Source organism: Manacus candei, unplaced genomic scaffold, assembly GCF_025592945.1.
Source record: "Manacus candei isolate 608988 ecotype Guabito, Panama unplaced genomic scaffold, ASM2559294v1 h1tg000014l, whole genome shotgun sequence".
In the NCBI taxonomy this organism is placed as follows: Eukaryota; Metazoa; Chordata; class Aves; order Passeriformes; family Pipridae; genus Manacus; species Manacus candei.
In genome coordinates this window covers 36,440,894-36,456,071 of record NW_026138062.1, presented here as the reverse complement: position 1 = coordinate 36,456,071, position 15,178 = coordinate 36,440,894, and the positions used below count along the sequence as shown (strand labels likewise).

General features: G+C 37.9%; 1 protein-coding gene across 2 annotated transcripts in view; it reads right to left on the bottom strand.

Annotated features, from left to right (window-relative positions):
- The window catches only part of ZDHHC20 (zinc finger DHHC-type palmitoyltransferase 20), a 46,253-nt gene that overhangs the window by 6,113 nt on the left and 24,962 nt on the right, over positions 1-15,178 (bottom strand). The window contains exons 4-12 of one of the 2 annotated variants that reach the window (XM_051779140.1): positions 14,951-15,071; positions 13,521-13,590; positions 12,304-12,336; positions 11,368-11,488; positions 5,102-5,234; positions 3,389-3,515; positions 2,044-2,133; positions 1,064-1,179; positions 574-651 (exon numbers count right to left, since the gene is read on the bottom strand). In XM_051779140.1, coding sequence (XP_051635100.1) covers positions 614-651; positions 1,064-1,179; positions 2,044-2,133; positions 3,389-3,515; positions 5,102-5,234; positions 11,368-11,488; positions 12,304-12,336; positions 13,521-13,590; positions 14,951-15,071 — 849 coding nt within the window. In that variant the 3' untranslated portion in view covers positions 574-613. The remainder of the gene's footprint in view (positions 1-573; positions 652-1,063; positions 1,180-2,043; positions 2,134-3,388; positions 3,516-5,101; positions 5,235-11,367; positions 11,489-12,303; positions 12,337-13,520; positions 13,591-14,950; positions 15,072-15,178) is intronic. The other variant, XM_051779142.1, reaches the window with a different exon arrangement.

Sequence of the window (15,178 nt, the reverse complement as noted above, 5' to 3'; positions counted from 1 at the left end):
GAAGTTTCCACATGCACCAGCACTCACTGTATTTCCTAAATGCAAAGTGGGCGCACTTTATTGTAAAAACAGAAGATCACTGTCAATTCCAAACGTGATGAAGCAGTCTGTATGCAGATACCTGTATTCACTTCATTGTTCCTTCCCTGTGCACACACAGCTTCCTAAAGTGTAAGAGCAGAGCATGGCCCACCCATATATGATTAAGAAAAAAAAGACAGTTAAGGAGCTGTTCCCTAAGAATAGCTCTTCCTCAAGACAGCACTTCATCTTGAAATTGCATTAACATCGGATTCTTTTCCCTGGTCAGGTAACAAATCCAGCACTACACAATCTAAATTAAAGGATTAGTCTGACTCATCCCAGACCTAGCCAGCCCATGTTTCCTGCACTATAGCATTACTCCCATTCTTGTCTTCTGGACAGCTATTCTGAGTTTTATTTAGACTTTTCTATTACTCATCCAACATCAGAGGACTCCTCTGCATTCCATGACTAGCTGATTTTTGACTTCAAGATGTCTGTTGTTATTTATATGTATACAGAAACAGCAATCAATTATGTTAGTCTTACCTGTTTCTCATTGAGATGGTTGGTTAGTAATAAGCTGAGATCAGCTTTCCAATGAAACTATAATATGCTTTTTTGCACCTAGAATGTGAGAGAATCTCAATTATGTGTTTTCGCAGATTTGCATAACAAATAGCAAAGATTTCAAACCAGAAAGCACATTAACCATGTTGTGCCTATTTTACAAAAATATTTTCCTCCCCCTAATCAAACATAAAAGATCCCAAATCTCAGAACTGAAGTGCAAAAGTGAGAATTATCTATCTATCTATCTTAATGTAATAACTAAGTTTGGAGCAGAGTATGGGATGCAAGTTAGTAATAAGTTCTAAACATGCTGACTTTATTCTATGGAACAACTTTTCTTCTAAATGACTTCAGCCAATTCCCAAGGACTATCTAGGCCTTAAAAAAAAAAAAAAAAAAAAAAGGAAAACTCCCACCACAAACAAAACCATAGAAGAATCATCATAATGTTTACAGTTCAGGCTACCTGATTTCACGTTTGCCTCTTCAGGGCCACTTTCCACCCACTGACAATCACCAGCTAGCAATCGGTTTTGTGATTCACTGAGTGGTCGAGTAGGAAAGGACTGATTGGATCCAGAGCTGAAAAGTAAGCAAAGTCAACAGGAATTCTGTAATACCAGCAGCTGCTTATTTCAGACATTTCTAGAGTAGTGAAGTTACTTAACAGCAAAGCAAACAAATAAAAAAAAACCCCTACAGTGCCAACTGAAAACAGCCTCCTTTCCCCAACCCTAATTCCCCTATAGCCTTGTTCCGGTCATCAGTCGAAACCCTTACCTCACATAAGCCCCTCAAAATTCTAATGGAAAAAAAGCACAGTTTGATACACAAGAAATGGCACACTGACAACAGTGCCACTGCCACACAGTTAAAAAGAAAACCTAACCAGTACCATTTGGAAGAACAGCCAAATGCCATCTTATCCCACATAAATGCCCAGGCCTTCTTCTGAACAATCTTCTGAGTGCAAAAGGATAATGTGCTATTTGCACAAGGGTCCTGTTCTTGTGTAAATCCCACAGGTTATATTGTACTGGAAGCAACTTGTCAGGATTGCATTTGAATCCTCTAATGTCTGGTAAGTCAGGTGACTGCTGTTGACAACAATCTTCAGCTACGAATTCACCAAACTATACAGAAGACTTCTAAAATGGCAAATGTAAACACCCCCACAAATTGCACATACTCCTGTCTCTCTGAATCTAAAGCAGGCTTCCTGAAAATACACTGAAAATACTATTAGTGTTTCCATAAAGCCATATACTCTGTTACAGCAAAGCCAAGAAACTGTCAATTTTTTAGTATTAATCCATTCTGTCCTTCTGTGAAGTACCTTACTCTGAAGATGACAAGAAATGTAAAGAATTAAAAAACTTGGAAACCATTTTTTTGTCCAGATGAAGTACAAAACTACGAAATCAACACCTTAAATGCTATAGTTACCTTTTGGCAGATTCATTTTGGCTTGAGACAGTAAGTTGCTCTGGATCCATAATCACCAAACGAGTTGGAAAATTGCACCCATCACCCAAACTAAATGAGAAACAAAGGCTCAAATCACTGTTTGCAGTTGACTTTAATGAACTGAACAAGGACCCATGCAAAAGGCTACAGACTTGAATCAATTACCTGAGTGCAGTGTTGAACTCCAGACTTGAGCAAGGTAGTTCTACCTCTAAATCAGAGGATCAGTTAATTAAATCTTGGAGCTCAACTGATTCCCATCCTATCACACAGTATGGCATGCTGAGCACAGGACGAGTCTATGTATTTCAGAACCATGAATGTACTTCTGTGGACTGTAGCCCCAGTCTTCCCCCAAACCATCGTGCACACATGGTGAGACTTGCTGGTATTTACAATCCCAGAAGCTGTATCATAAATAACATTTTGGTGGCCATACTTTCCCCTCCACTCGTAATTCTGAAGTTAGCTAAGCCTTCTGTTAAAGCAAGTTTATCAGGATAAAATGCGGTAGCAAAACAGACTGACTCATCTACAGCATTGCTTCTGTCTTTAATCACATGGTAGCTGAGCAAACAGCTGCGGCAACTTAAGATCTTGCTATTACCTCTGCTGTTTGCTACCAGACCTCAGCTTCACAAATAGGTTCACCAACACTTTAAACTGACATACAGCCCCACAAAAGTAGTGTTGGAACACACCTCCTACTTTGTTCTGCTGAATTCCGGTAGTGGTGGGAGTGGTGAACAGGTCAGTCTTTCTTCATCAAGCTTGTCTGTGACTCCCCAACACTGGCTCAGCTGAGTTTTAAAACCAGCATTTTGCATCATATCAGATTTTTTCTTTTGCTCTGCACTTTTTTAGACAGCTTTTGATACCGAAAGTGTTGAAAGGAAACGGAAAGCTGACAGCAAAAGGAAAGCTGCCAAGTGTTTTCAGGGGCAAGTGGGGGTGTTTTCAAATTGTTGTTGTTTTGGTGCAGCTGAAGTTCAAGGATTTCTCTCTCCTCTGAGTTGCAGATTTCTGCTCTATAATCAGATACTAATACTACCACCAAAGGTGTACAATTTTTGCAATACAATTCTCAAAGCTTTCCAAGCTTCTGTATTTAAAAGGCCCTTGTCAACAAGCTCCTTGTCTTGGACTGAAAACCCTGTGCAGTTTGACAGTTTTCTCCTGCACATTTTCCCTACAGTAGTATTCATCTGTACAGGACTTACAAGTTGGCTTTTCAGTTGTACTTTATTTTTTAGGAGAAGAGGAAGCAAGGTGAAAGTTGTGAAATCAATTTATTCCCCTATTCATTCCTATTCAAACTGAATACCTGGTAAAGATAGGGAGTAGCCAATACTTCTTTTCATCTCCAAAAACTTCCCTCAGATTTTTGCTGCATCCAAGAGAGAACCCATTTTTATCAGGGCCATTTCGAAATGTGGGTGCACGGAATGTTTCTGTAAAAGAAAAACACAGAATCTCTCTAAACTGGTAAGGAATAAGAGAACATGAATACACATACTCAAACTTCTCTACTGTGAAAATATTGTTGGACAAGCTGAGACGATCTTGATGCGTATTATGGGGGGAGAGGAAAAAGAAAAAAGTAATCTCAAGTAATGAGAGAGAAAAAAAATCACAGGTTAGTGACAAAAATAGAAACGAAAGGTAAGAAAATTAAGTAAGCAGAACAGACACCTTGTTAACTTTCTCTCTCTACATTTAACATAAGGTCTGAAACAAAGCTAAGTCCCATCTGCATGCCAAAGACAGCACATCCCTTATTCCTTGGTGACTAGCTCTCTCTTAGGCCTGTGAAACCTTCTTTGAGCAGAAGACTTTCTCTTTTAAAATTTACCATAAGCACTGCTGGATCTAAGCCCATACAGAAGAGGTTTTTCCACTTCTGCCATGATCTGAAGTTGAATTAAGAGCATCCTGTGCTAACAGAGAAAGATGAAAACTATTTTATTAGAAACAGACACATCATGAACTATAGCAAAGCACCACTACTTTTCTACTCAGTCCACTACTTGGCCAAGAAGTGAGAGCACTCATTGTTCTTCCCATACCAATAGCTTGTCTTTTTACAATCATGATCCAAAAAGTAAAGTCCTCTGTTGCCAATTATGACCACTGACTTTCAGGTAAGGAATATGCTAAAGTTTTCTTCAAAGCTAAAAAAGAAACTGTGAATATTCCTTATCTGTAGATATATCGAAAAAGAATTCAAGACTCCTGTCAAGCAATCAAAAAAATTCCTTTTTTTCCCCACTAGAAAATTCTAGCAAGCAGAAAATTATTTCACTTTTAATCAACCCACTTATTTTTGAAATTAGAAATTTAAACTCCATTGAAACATATAAGATTTTGACTTATTCAGTTGCGGAAATGTCCATCAGTCCCTGTCCCACTACGCCCTTCCAAGTGTTTCCTAGCAAGAACTTCACATATTTTAACTAATGCACATAACTTGGTTATGTCAATCAATGCCATTTAAAACATTTAGGCATAGAAATTTGGGAAATGTGCATCAGTGCACATCAGTGAACATTTTTATCACACTGCTTTTACAAGCCACTTCCTAATAATGAGGTCCATATTCTTTCACAGGATTTAAGAATACTCTTTTGGAACTAGTTCAAAATGTTGTATATATCCATATTAGAGCCTTTGACTTGGCTGGGGCCACCCAGCTACTCAAAATATTAGAACAAGAGAGTGCCAAGTAGCAACTAGGTTACATACTTCACACGATATAAAAACCCAACAAAAATGCACAGTGCCGCGGAGGTCTCAAAAATACAAACAAAAGAAATGAACAGTCATCATGAATCTGAATGCTTGGCTCCAGCAGAGGAACCCTACACAGGCTTTATTTCCCTGTATCTTTCACCTTTAATTACTTCCACCAAATCTGCTTCTTATTGCCCAGTATTTAAAATTTTGGTTTATATTTGATGGCATATCATGTAGGTATCATATTCTCATCGAATTGTCTGTTTTCTGGACAAGGAAAAGTTCCATATTCCCATTAACTGACCTATGGTTGATCTGTTTTTGCCAACTAGCCAGCAGTGGTAGCTGAAGAGTGACAGTATGCTGATGAAGAACATGGCTGCCACAAAGAAAAGGAATAGTACGTGGAACTTTGCATGGGTATCTGGCAATTCATTCTGCGGAGAAAGAGAGAAAGAGGTTAATATGTTAACATTTCCCAGCAAGTAACACAGTATTGTCGCTGAACACTTTCTGCCACACCCACTCTGCTATAGGTCTTTCACCTCGCTTTTCAAACAGAAAAAAAAACAAACCAAACCAAGCCCAGCTTTCCTTTCATGTCATGAGTACTTTCAATCTCATGAGTACTCCTTCCCCTCGAGTTCAGTAGCACAAGTGCATATATATGTTCATCTGTGGTTTTTAAATGCGCAGTAAGGGGCAAGGCAAAACATTTCCTATACTAAACAATGTTAACTGCATAACAGCCACAGAGACATGGGAAAAATATTTCCAAAATCATTTTCTTTGAAGGAAAAAAAAAAAAAAAAGGCAAAAAACCCATCCAAACCTTTTCCTGGCAAGGTAATAATACTGAATCTAATTCTGAACTGGTGTAATGAATGTAAAAAGGAAATGGTTGTCAGATTATGTTTCTAAGACTGAACAAGTCCTAGACAAGATATGGAATAGATCTTCAATTTTTGATGACCTCTACAGTTTAAGCAACAACGAGCATGCACGCAGTGAACCAAATTTGCCGTGTCTGATCAGGTAGAAGCGATTCACCAGAAATCTACGTAAAAAACAAGAATTTCAGTACAATCACTACAGAAAAAAACACCCATATCAGATAGTTGATTCCACTCCCAACTATTTTTAGGCTTCTGCTTTCAAAAGGCCATTGGGATTTGCAACAATACTATTCCAGTTCTATAGCCTCAAAATCACAATACTTTTAAGCAGTTGACCTTTAACAGCACTATGAAAGCAGAGAGGCTATTTTTATTCAGCTGTTTAGTTAGCATTACTGCCATTACTTTTTCCATTAGCGCATTCAATATACCCATTTATCTAAGGCTGACTTTCTTTTTAGACTAAAATACATTTCAATTAAGATCAAGTGCACATAGGTATATCCATATCCCTCTACACTGCCTGTAATCACAGGCAACAGATTACAAGTCTCCTTCCTTCTATGATGGTGTAAATAGCTACCATTAATGACTGGACTAGAAAAATTACAGTAGGAACAGCATTCAAATAATTACAGCAATATTGGATTTTACCTTTGGACAATTCTCTGCAGCTTTCCTGCGGCAAAGCTTTGCGCAAACAAAGACAATTTATTAAACACTAGTATTATGTTAAGATGAAGCGTTTGAAAGCACAGGCTTTGATAAGAACAAAATGGCTGGTGTGCAAATGTGCTCTTGGACGTGCCAAGTTCCAACGCCCATGAGCAGTTTTAGCCCCTGTTCTCCAAGAAAATGGAGGAAAGAGTAGGTAAGAGCACACTACTAACTTCAAAGGCATGAAATTTTCTACTGAAGCATGGAAGTACTGCTATTCAGATTGTAACTGGATCACTTTCATGTGGTTCCTCAGCTTGAACAGCACAACTACACCAAGTGCCTTCTTTGCTAGTTGTTTCCATCACAAATAAGATTTATGTGAATATTCTGTAGGATAAAACCATTCATAAAGGTCTGAAAAGCTCAGAATACTCCTGAGGTATAAAGTAATGGTTTATTAATTACAAATTTTTTCTGGTTTCAAAACATATCTATTACCATTAGATGTAACTTCAGCCAAAACTATAAAAAATAAATTGCCGTTCTTTGCACATATTTCTTTGTTTAAAAAAAAACCATAACACATCAGTACAGTTTTAATGCTTCCCAATTTCCTTCAATACAGAGATGTTTTTCAGATGTATCTTTAGCATAACATCTGAAATTGAACCAGTACTTAAGAAAATAAAGGAAGAAACAGGAAAAGTTAGTTTAAATTCGTTTTTAAATTCCAAACTTTACACCTAAAGAGTAGTAGCCATCCTAGCTAAGATGCTAGCACTTAGTGAATCTGCTGTAGGCAAGATGTATGGCTTTTAAGCTACATTAATCTGTGAAGAAAGCCTAGGGAGAGCCCAGGGATTGACCTTGGAGTCTGGCAGATGTACAGTGTTTTCAAAAATGCTGGCTACAGTCAGATCATGCTACATAAGCAAATGATAAGCAGAGTCCAGCTCTCTAAACTGCCATCTAAATTCAGTCTCCTTATTTACTGCCTGTTGTATTACTTATTTACTTACAATTTTTGTCTTCCCCCTGCAGTAGGGACATGTTGCATTATGTGATCCCCTGAAATGCAGGCTAGCAAAATACTTCAATTACTGCTTATTCCTAAACTTCATCTGGAAGCGATAATGACTTTTCCTACCTCAGAGCACACTGTGGTGTTCCTCAATTTCCTAACTGATTTTTGTGATCTGTATTTCTATGACTCTTTTGGAATTGCATATTTAACCAAAATAGTTTTCTACAAAGAATTCTCAGGTCAGTTGATTTTGAAGCTTGAAGAGCAGCAGCAGCTTAGTCTTTGTGTTTTCTGTGGGCCAGAAAATCTATTTCAGTTGTATCTTCCTAATTCAGTAGCTCTATAAACCTGGAGAAGGGTTTTTTGCATCATGCATGATTGATCTGCATGATCCTCAAGGAGCATTTACCTCTTCTGACTACCCTGCTCCAGCCACTGGTTGTAAGTTCTTGAATGACAGTTGCAGAACTGAAGCATCTTTGAAAAAAGGCCAGTTTTTCCTGGAGAGAAGCCTGCAGTCTTTGAGTATGTATAACAGGCTTATTCACAGTGGTGTTCTAGTAGCAGTCCACATGCCCCAGCATGTGAAACGAGAGGGAAACTTCACACATGGGTTATTTAAAGTCATTATGCTCAGCAGCAGCACAGAAGCACAGATTTGCAGGTGAGAGAACTGTAGAGCTTACAAAAGGAAGCAATTTTCACAATAAAATTTGAATTACTTAGCACACATAATAGACTGAAGCCAGTCCCTATTGTAAAGAGTCCCCTACAAACCCCTTCACAAGAACAGTCATTTGAGCATGTGTCAGGTCACAAAACCCCCCAAACAAAAAAGTGCTGTCTGAGCTTGATTAAACCCTTAGATGTGGTCTATGTCCTTAGTGTATGTGCAAGAGGAATGAGGGGTTTTTTTTGTGCTGCTCTTAATACAATGGAAGTTTTGCAGAAGCATGTGCCATCCACCCAGAACACATACCATATCCTTGAATTAGCTAAACTTAGGATTGCAAATTAATTTGGAGGACAATGAAAGACACTGAAAACAACTGGAAAATAGAACAGTTTCAAGGAGGAGGGAGTGTAGAAAGAATAAGAGTAGATACAAATATAAGCTGGGAAGCACCACCATGCACTATGTAAACAAGGCATCAAGGACTGGGCATTCAGCCAGTGCTGGTGTTTGTGTCAAATACATTTGGTTAAACTGATGTGTTATCTGCTCATCTTTAACAATTTCCTAGGTAGAAATAAAAGTTACATGAGTATAGGAAAAGTACTTATGAGTATAAATAAAGAAATCAGTCATGTTTCCTTGATCTACAAAACAGATTTTAAGAGCAGCATTAGGGTGCAAGCTGTGGTAAACATTTCCAGCCAGCGTGGTTGCTGCACCACTGTATGAACAGCATCAGGACCTTTTTTCAGCACTTCTGCATAGAACATGAAGTTGCTATGTAAAAGTCTTGCATGTGCACATTGGGAAACACACAGACTTTCTTCAACAGAAGAGTTCAGTAGGTGTGCACGTCTCACAATATTTCCAAGTATCTGCGTATGCCCATCATGTCTCTACGCAAATATTATCCACAGTGCAAAACAGTGGATTGCTAAATTTGTGTAGTTAGCACATACACCTCCACAACCTCATTACAAGTTCTGAAGTGACCAAGGCTACACTCCCCAAGAAGCAGTCCATATTCCTTCCCAGCACTAAATATATCCAGCAGTTTGTTGCACGGTCTCTGTAAAGCATCTATGAGGAAGCAAAAAACCTTCTGAAGTTATAACATTTCTAATACTCAAGTTTAGGGGGAAAAGCAACATCTAGAGAGACTCAACAGCAAAAGTCGAAACAGCAATCTGTCTGATGCTGTAGCAGACAAAGCTGAGCACTAGTAATATACTGAAGCAGTCTACAGACAGCATATGTCAGCAGCATTCTGCTTTGGTTTGGATACAGATGTAGAGAGAAGCTTCCAGAACTCTATTCTGCAGATAACAGTACTTGCCTAAAAGCTTACATACAAGACACATACAACATTTTGCAAGCCTAGACGATTATGGTGCTGCTGTCTCTTTTTGGAAATATACTTTTATCAGGCGGTTATAAGATCAGAGGAATACTGGCTTTGTGGACTGAGTGACTTGAGTGAGTAAAGTGAGTCAGAGATCTACTCTAATGGTAAGATCAGGGCATCACCAGATTCCATACCGGAAATATCCAGAACTGAAAGCAAGAAGTGCAAGCACACAACTACATTGTCTATTATTAAATTTCAGAAGTAGCCCATTCTTGCAGGAAGCATTTCTAACAACAAAATCAATAATAAAAAATAATCCCTCTTAAGTTTACTTCCTCTGCTCAAGAGTCCACTTCACTGTCGTGTCTGATGGGCTTTGGAAGAGTCTTGCTGCAAATGCTGGTATTAAATGTTCTTTGTACTCAGTTGTCCTGTGGACTTTAGTTGCACTAACACTTATGAAGATGAGAAGGCACTGACTGGTAAATATGTAAGAGCGCATCTACAGTTTCACTAGAAATTGCATACAAAGCACTGGAAAGCAGCCAGGCAGATGTTTGGGAATAGCACATTCACAAATTAAAAATTTAACTATGTATAGTCAAGCAAGACTGAACAGCAGAATCTGTCAAGCCACAGCATAGACTGACAAACACATTTATGGCTTTCATCTCACAGTACTGACAGCTCAATGCCCACATAGTTCCTTGCTCTCCAGTGACAGGCCTCTGTAAAGAACTGACAGACTAATAAAAACACAGTACTTTGGCAGATCAGACCCACAGGCTTAGATGAACACAAACAAACATACTTTTTTGCACCATTTATCTTACCTAATGCCAACTGTCTCAAAGTACAGCTATCCTGAATACACGATCAAGCTTCTCTTACCCTGACACAACAGCAACATTTTGCTCCAATCAAGATTACTTCTGCTGCTGCAGACAATGACTGCTTTTCCAAGTTACTCTGACAGCAACTAGCATCTAAGAAATATGTGCTGTTATTTACTGAGAAAGATGTGATGGAGACCCTTCCACTAAGAGTAATTTTTCATATGCTAGTTAATAGAAACAGATTAAGGGAATTCCTACACTAGCACTTCAGCCTAGAGACAGGAAGGTACAGTACAAGTTTTTGTAGATGAAAGGGAACAAGTACAGAAGACACTGTTCAGCCTGGAATGTGACTGGAACAAAAGTGATAGGAGGAAAATAAGACTGACATACAAGGATGGTTGCCCTTGACATAAATGTTATTAAATCCACTAAGATGGACATATGTGTATCAATCATTTGACAACTGATAATAGCTGCGAGGAAGATGTACAGCATTCACACTGTATATATCTTAGCATTCTACCCATATCACATCAACAAAAGCTACTAAAATGAAGTTTAGACATGCCTATGAAGGGACTCCAAAACAGAGCTCAGTCAGTTCCCAAGAAATTAGTCTGCCTTATCTGGAAGCAGATTGTCCATAGACAAGGAAGATATAAAATTGTTACTTATATTTCACATTTGTCAGTATTGTTATATTTAGATGTATATATATCTACACCCAAATCTTCGTTCGCGAAGCCCAGCCACGTGATTCACACACACACACACACACACATATATGTAATTGTTTGATATGGCCAATTCTTTCTTTATCTACATATCTATATTCCATAGTCTCAAAAAACCCAAGCTGTGCCACTCAATTTTGACAGAGCAGAGAAACTGCACAGTGTCCTCATCCAAACTTTCTCCCCCAGTTAACTCATCCTGGGCAGTGTAATACATTTAATTCATTAATATTCGGAAGGTTCTTCTGCTTCAGTCACTTTGATTGATGTTGTTAATGATAATGAACCACAGAACAGAGTATATGGTGAGTGACAACATGCTGATGCAGCCTCCAATAACACATGCAGGATTATACAAATGAACAACAAACAAAAAAAAGCCTTAGAACTTACTGTCCAAAACTTTATGAAGTACTGCAAGACTGTAGCAGCAACAAACAGACAGTACAGTAAGGAATACATTAAAAACAGGAGGAAGAATTTGTAGTTAGAAAATCCCACACAATTATTCACCCTAGAAGGAGGGGAAAGAGAAAGAGGTTACTAGGATATACAAAAAATAAAACAAACAAAAACCCCACAATACGTTCAGCTTTTGCAGAGCATAATGCGTATGATGTCAAGTGGTATGTCCGAAACATTTTGGCACTAGCGTTTCAGAAGCATTTTAAGCCACTATGTTGAAGGAAATCTCTTTCCTCCAGCAAACTGATCTGGGCCCTTCACATAGATTTTGCCCCCATGATTCTACAGGACAGGACACGAGCTGGCAAAGTGTTATGATTCATACAGTCTGTACAGAAAGTATCTCACACTATGAACTACCTGCAGTCATCATGGAAGGCAAAATAAACCTCTCCATCAATTTCAATGGATGTTGCTTTGGTTACAAACCCACCTCTAAGTCAACTACTGATAGCAGTATTTTTCATAGTGATAGCAGATAATATTTTTAGTGTCAACCAGTGAATACAAACTGCAGAAGAGTAACTGTTTGAGTGGGTCATTTGTATCATCTATAATCAAGAACTGATTTTCACACTGTAGAGGGTATCTCCTCTCCTGGTAACAATACCAGAGCAAACAAAATAAATAAATGCCTTTTCTCATAGGTCTCATAAAGCCAAAGTTTCTCCTACATAAGAAGAAACTGCTTGATTTGGACTAGTGGGCTTACAACTCTACACTGCAACACACATTAGGAACAAGATTTATTTTCACATATTAAAGAAATTCTGTGAAAATCAAGTTTTACTTCACAGTTGCATTTTTGAAGCAGCATCTAATTCATTATTATTATACTGAGTTTTTTTTTTTAAATAAACTTACCATGGACAGTGGTGGTCCATTTTTAGTACACATCTGAAAGAGATAATTTCCAGCAAGTTAAAGCAAAAACCACATTTTGTTTCTAAAACACATAATTTTAGCTTCTACAGGCTTGGGGGTTGGTTTTTATTTATTTATTTTTTGAAGTATTTTGCCCCACTGTATCTTTTTTAAGTACTTCTCTGTAATGCCAATTCTCTATATTAGAGCAGCCATTTTTTCACCCAAAAAGACAAACTGAGATTCAGAAAAGTTATGAAGAGAGTTTCTTAAATTAGCATGGGGAGCATTACTGAGCAACACCACGTACCAGTTCATTAAGCCACACTAATTTTATGTGCACACTGAGAGGAAACAAATCCAAAGGACCTTTCAGTGCTGTGTGGATAAGTATGTTAGTCTGGCATTCACTTCAACTAAGTCAACCTTAGGGCTGTATCTGCTACTGTTTGGGTTTTTTTTTTTTGCTGCTTGGTAGGGTTTTTTTTAAAGCTAATTGAGGAAAAGAGCAGTGCAGTGGATAATTTGAACAGTCCACATGCCATTTTAATCACGTTTTAGTGTAAGGACAGATACGAGACATTTCAGACAGAGACATTCATTGTATTTGCTAATAAACTTGATTTTAGCCAAAAGATGTGTATTAAGTTCCTCAGTTAACTAGATTTCCTCAAGTTCAGCCTACTGAAGTCTCATGCATAGCCTTAGTTTTCAGTGCTTTTACAGATTTCTCTGATGATTCAGAATGAAAACAGGGAATAGCAGTGATGTCTTTGGAATGGTTAAGGCATGTGATTCCACTGTCAATCTTTGAGATAAAGATTTTTAGTGTTATTAGTAGCACACATCTGTTTCAAGGCTGCAGAAGCAAGATAAAAGAGTTGGATAATATGCATTTGCTGGGGCTGGTATCTCAAGCCTTTAGTTTCAGTCTACGATTTTTTACTTTTTAGTTTCTTTATTTTTTAATATAAGCTCTGTTTCAAAAAGCTACAAGCAGGTTTCTTAAAAAGTTCTGCCATTTTAGACAATGATGCTGTACCATAATATTGCACCAACAGAAGGAACTTTGCTCTTTCATGAAATCCAAGTATTGAGGGTTTGAGAGAGAACAAATCGTAACTGTTATGCAAGGGCTGACACACTGAAGACACGAACACACTGAAGTGATGACTGCAGGAGAGAGAAACTCCATAATTTCAGATTCAGTAACTTACACGTCACATGCAGAACAGTGGTGGCAGCGGTCAGGTTTGATTAGCTGGCATCGATCGCAGTATCTGATTGCTGCATTCAAGTGCAAGGGTCAAGTCATTAGAACTGATTCAATCTAATAAAAGTTTTCCCCCTTAACGTGAATTGAATCTTCAAGAGCTTCCTGCCCTTCCCTGCCACACCTGCTCTCAAACACTGTCATGTGCCTACTCTCATATAATATGTAGTTTTGATTTTTTTTTTAAAGAAATATAAGATATAAAAGCATTTAAAACAAACTATGACTACGCAGTACTGAGTCCATTTTCATTTACTCTTTGGCTCCCAAGTCTTCCCATCCTTCATCTTCTGGCACTGATCCCCTTTTACTTCTGCACAGGGTACTCAGGCATCCCATTGTGAAACAACATTCTTTCAGCAAGCCAACCTTCCAAATGGCTTTCTCTATCGTTTTTACTAAACAGCAATCTAGTAGACTGTTCAGTAAATCAGTTCTTTTTCATCTTTCCTGGATATTTTTAAACAAGCCTTCAGGCTTTTCTTAATGGAAATAAGACACCAGCAGAGGCAGTTTGAAAGGAGGAGGAAAGCCAACACCCACAGCTGAACAGTATTGATAAGAGCTGGCAACAGCTTCCCAGACCACTCCAGGAACTTAAGACTGGGACTCCCTTAAAGGGAGGCTTGTATTTGAAAGAGCCAGGTGTCCTTAGATTCTGTTTAGAAAAGTCACAGTAAATTTCACTAACAGTTATTCCAAATAGTTCATGCTTTTGAAAATTCTACAGGGTTGCTAGAAAAAGATATATATAGATATATATGAAAAAGCTATAGGTTTTCAAAGAATATACATATGCATAAGACAGCACTTTCACAGATATTCATATATATGTTGAAATAAAAATGCCTATATGTATTAAAGGCAAATACAGAAATAGCCCATAACTAACTCTGTACTGAATTACAGATGGGAATGAAATAACATTTATTTGTTTGTAAATTGTAAAAGTATGTTAAGATCTTCAGTACATTTCTCCTCCTGCTGAACCAAAACAACTCAGAAAGAGAAGTTTAAAGTAGGGATAAAAGTGATTATAAAATTGAGCAATAAGTTTAATTTTCCCTGGCTGTGTTAGCTATATTTCTTTGCTGCATTTATTTTTAATAGCAACAACTAGAGAGAAATGTCCTCATCAGCTTGCTAGAAGGTGATTTTTTTTTAAAATTCCGAATAGTGGCTTTATGTTGAGATCCCCAGAAAAAGGACTGCAGTTTCTCTTGGGGGAATTAAACATTGGCCCAAACAAATAACAAAACAAGGTCATGGTGTTTGCAATATGTGCTTAATAGACTGTTCATTCAGTGACATAAATGAATTTCACTGAATTAAAACTAGTAACTTCAGGAGCATAGAATGATCTTTATATCTCACCTCTCGATGCTGTTGTCGTATAGATAGGCAAGTCTTTGGCAGCTCTTCTCAAAATCTCCTGCTGGGATTCTGGTCTCTCTTCTTTTTCATATTGTTCTTTATCAGCTTTTGACAAGCAGAACTAGAAGGGATGGAGAAAATGGAATGGAGGGAAGAGATTAATTATTACCTTGTGTTCCAAGGAAAAGATCTTTCAGATGCCCTTACCCACTGACCAAAAAGTGCCAC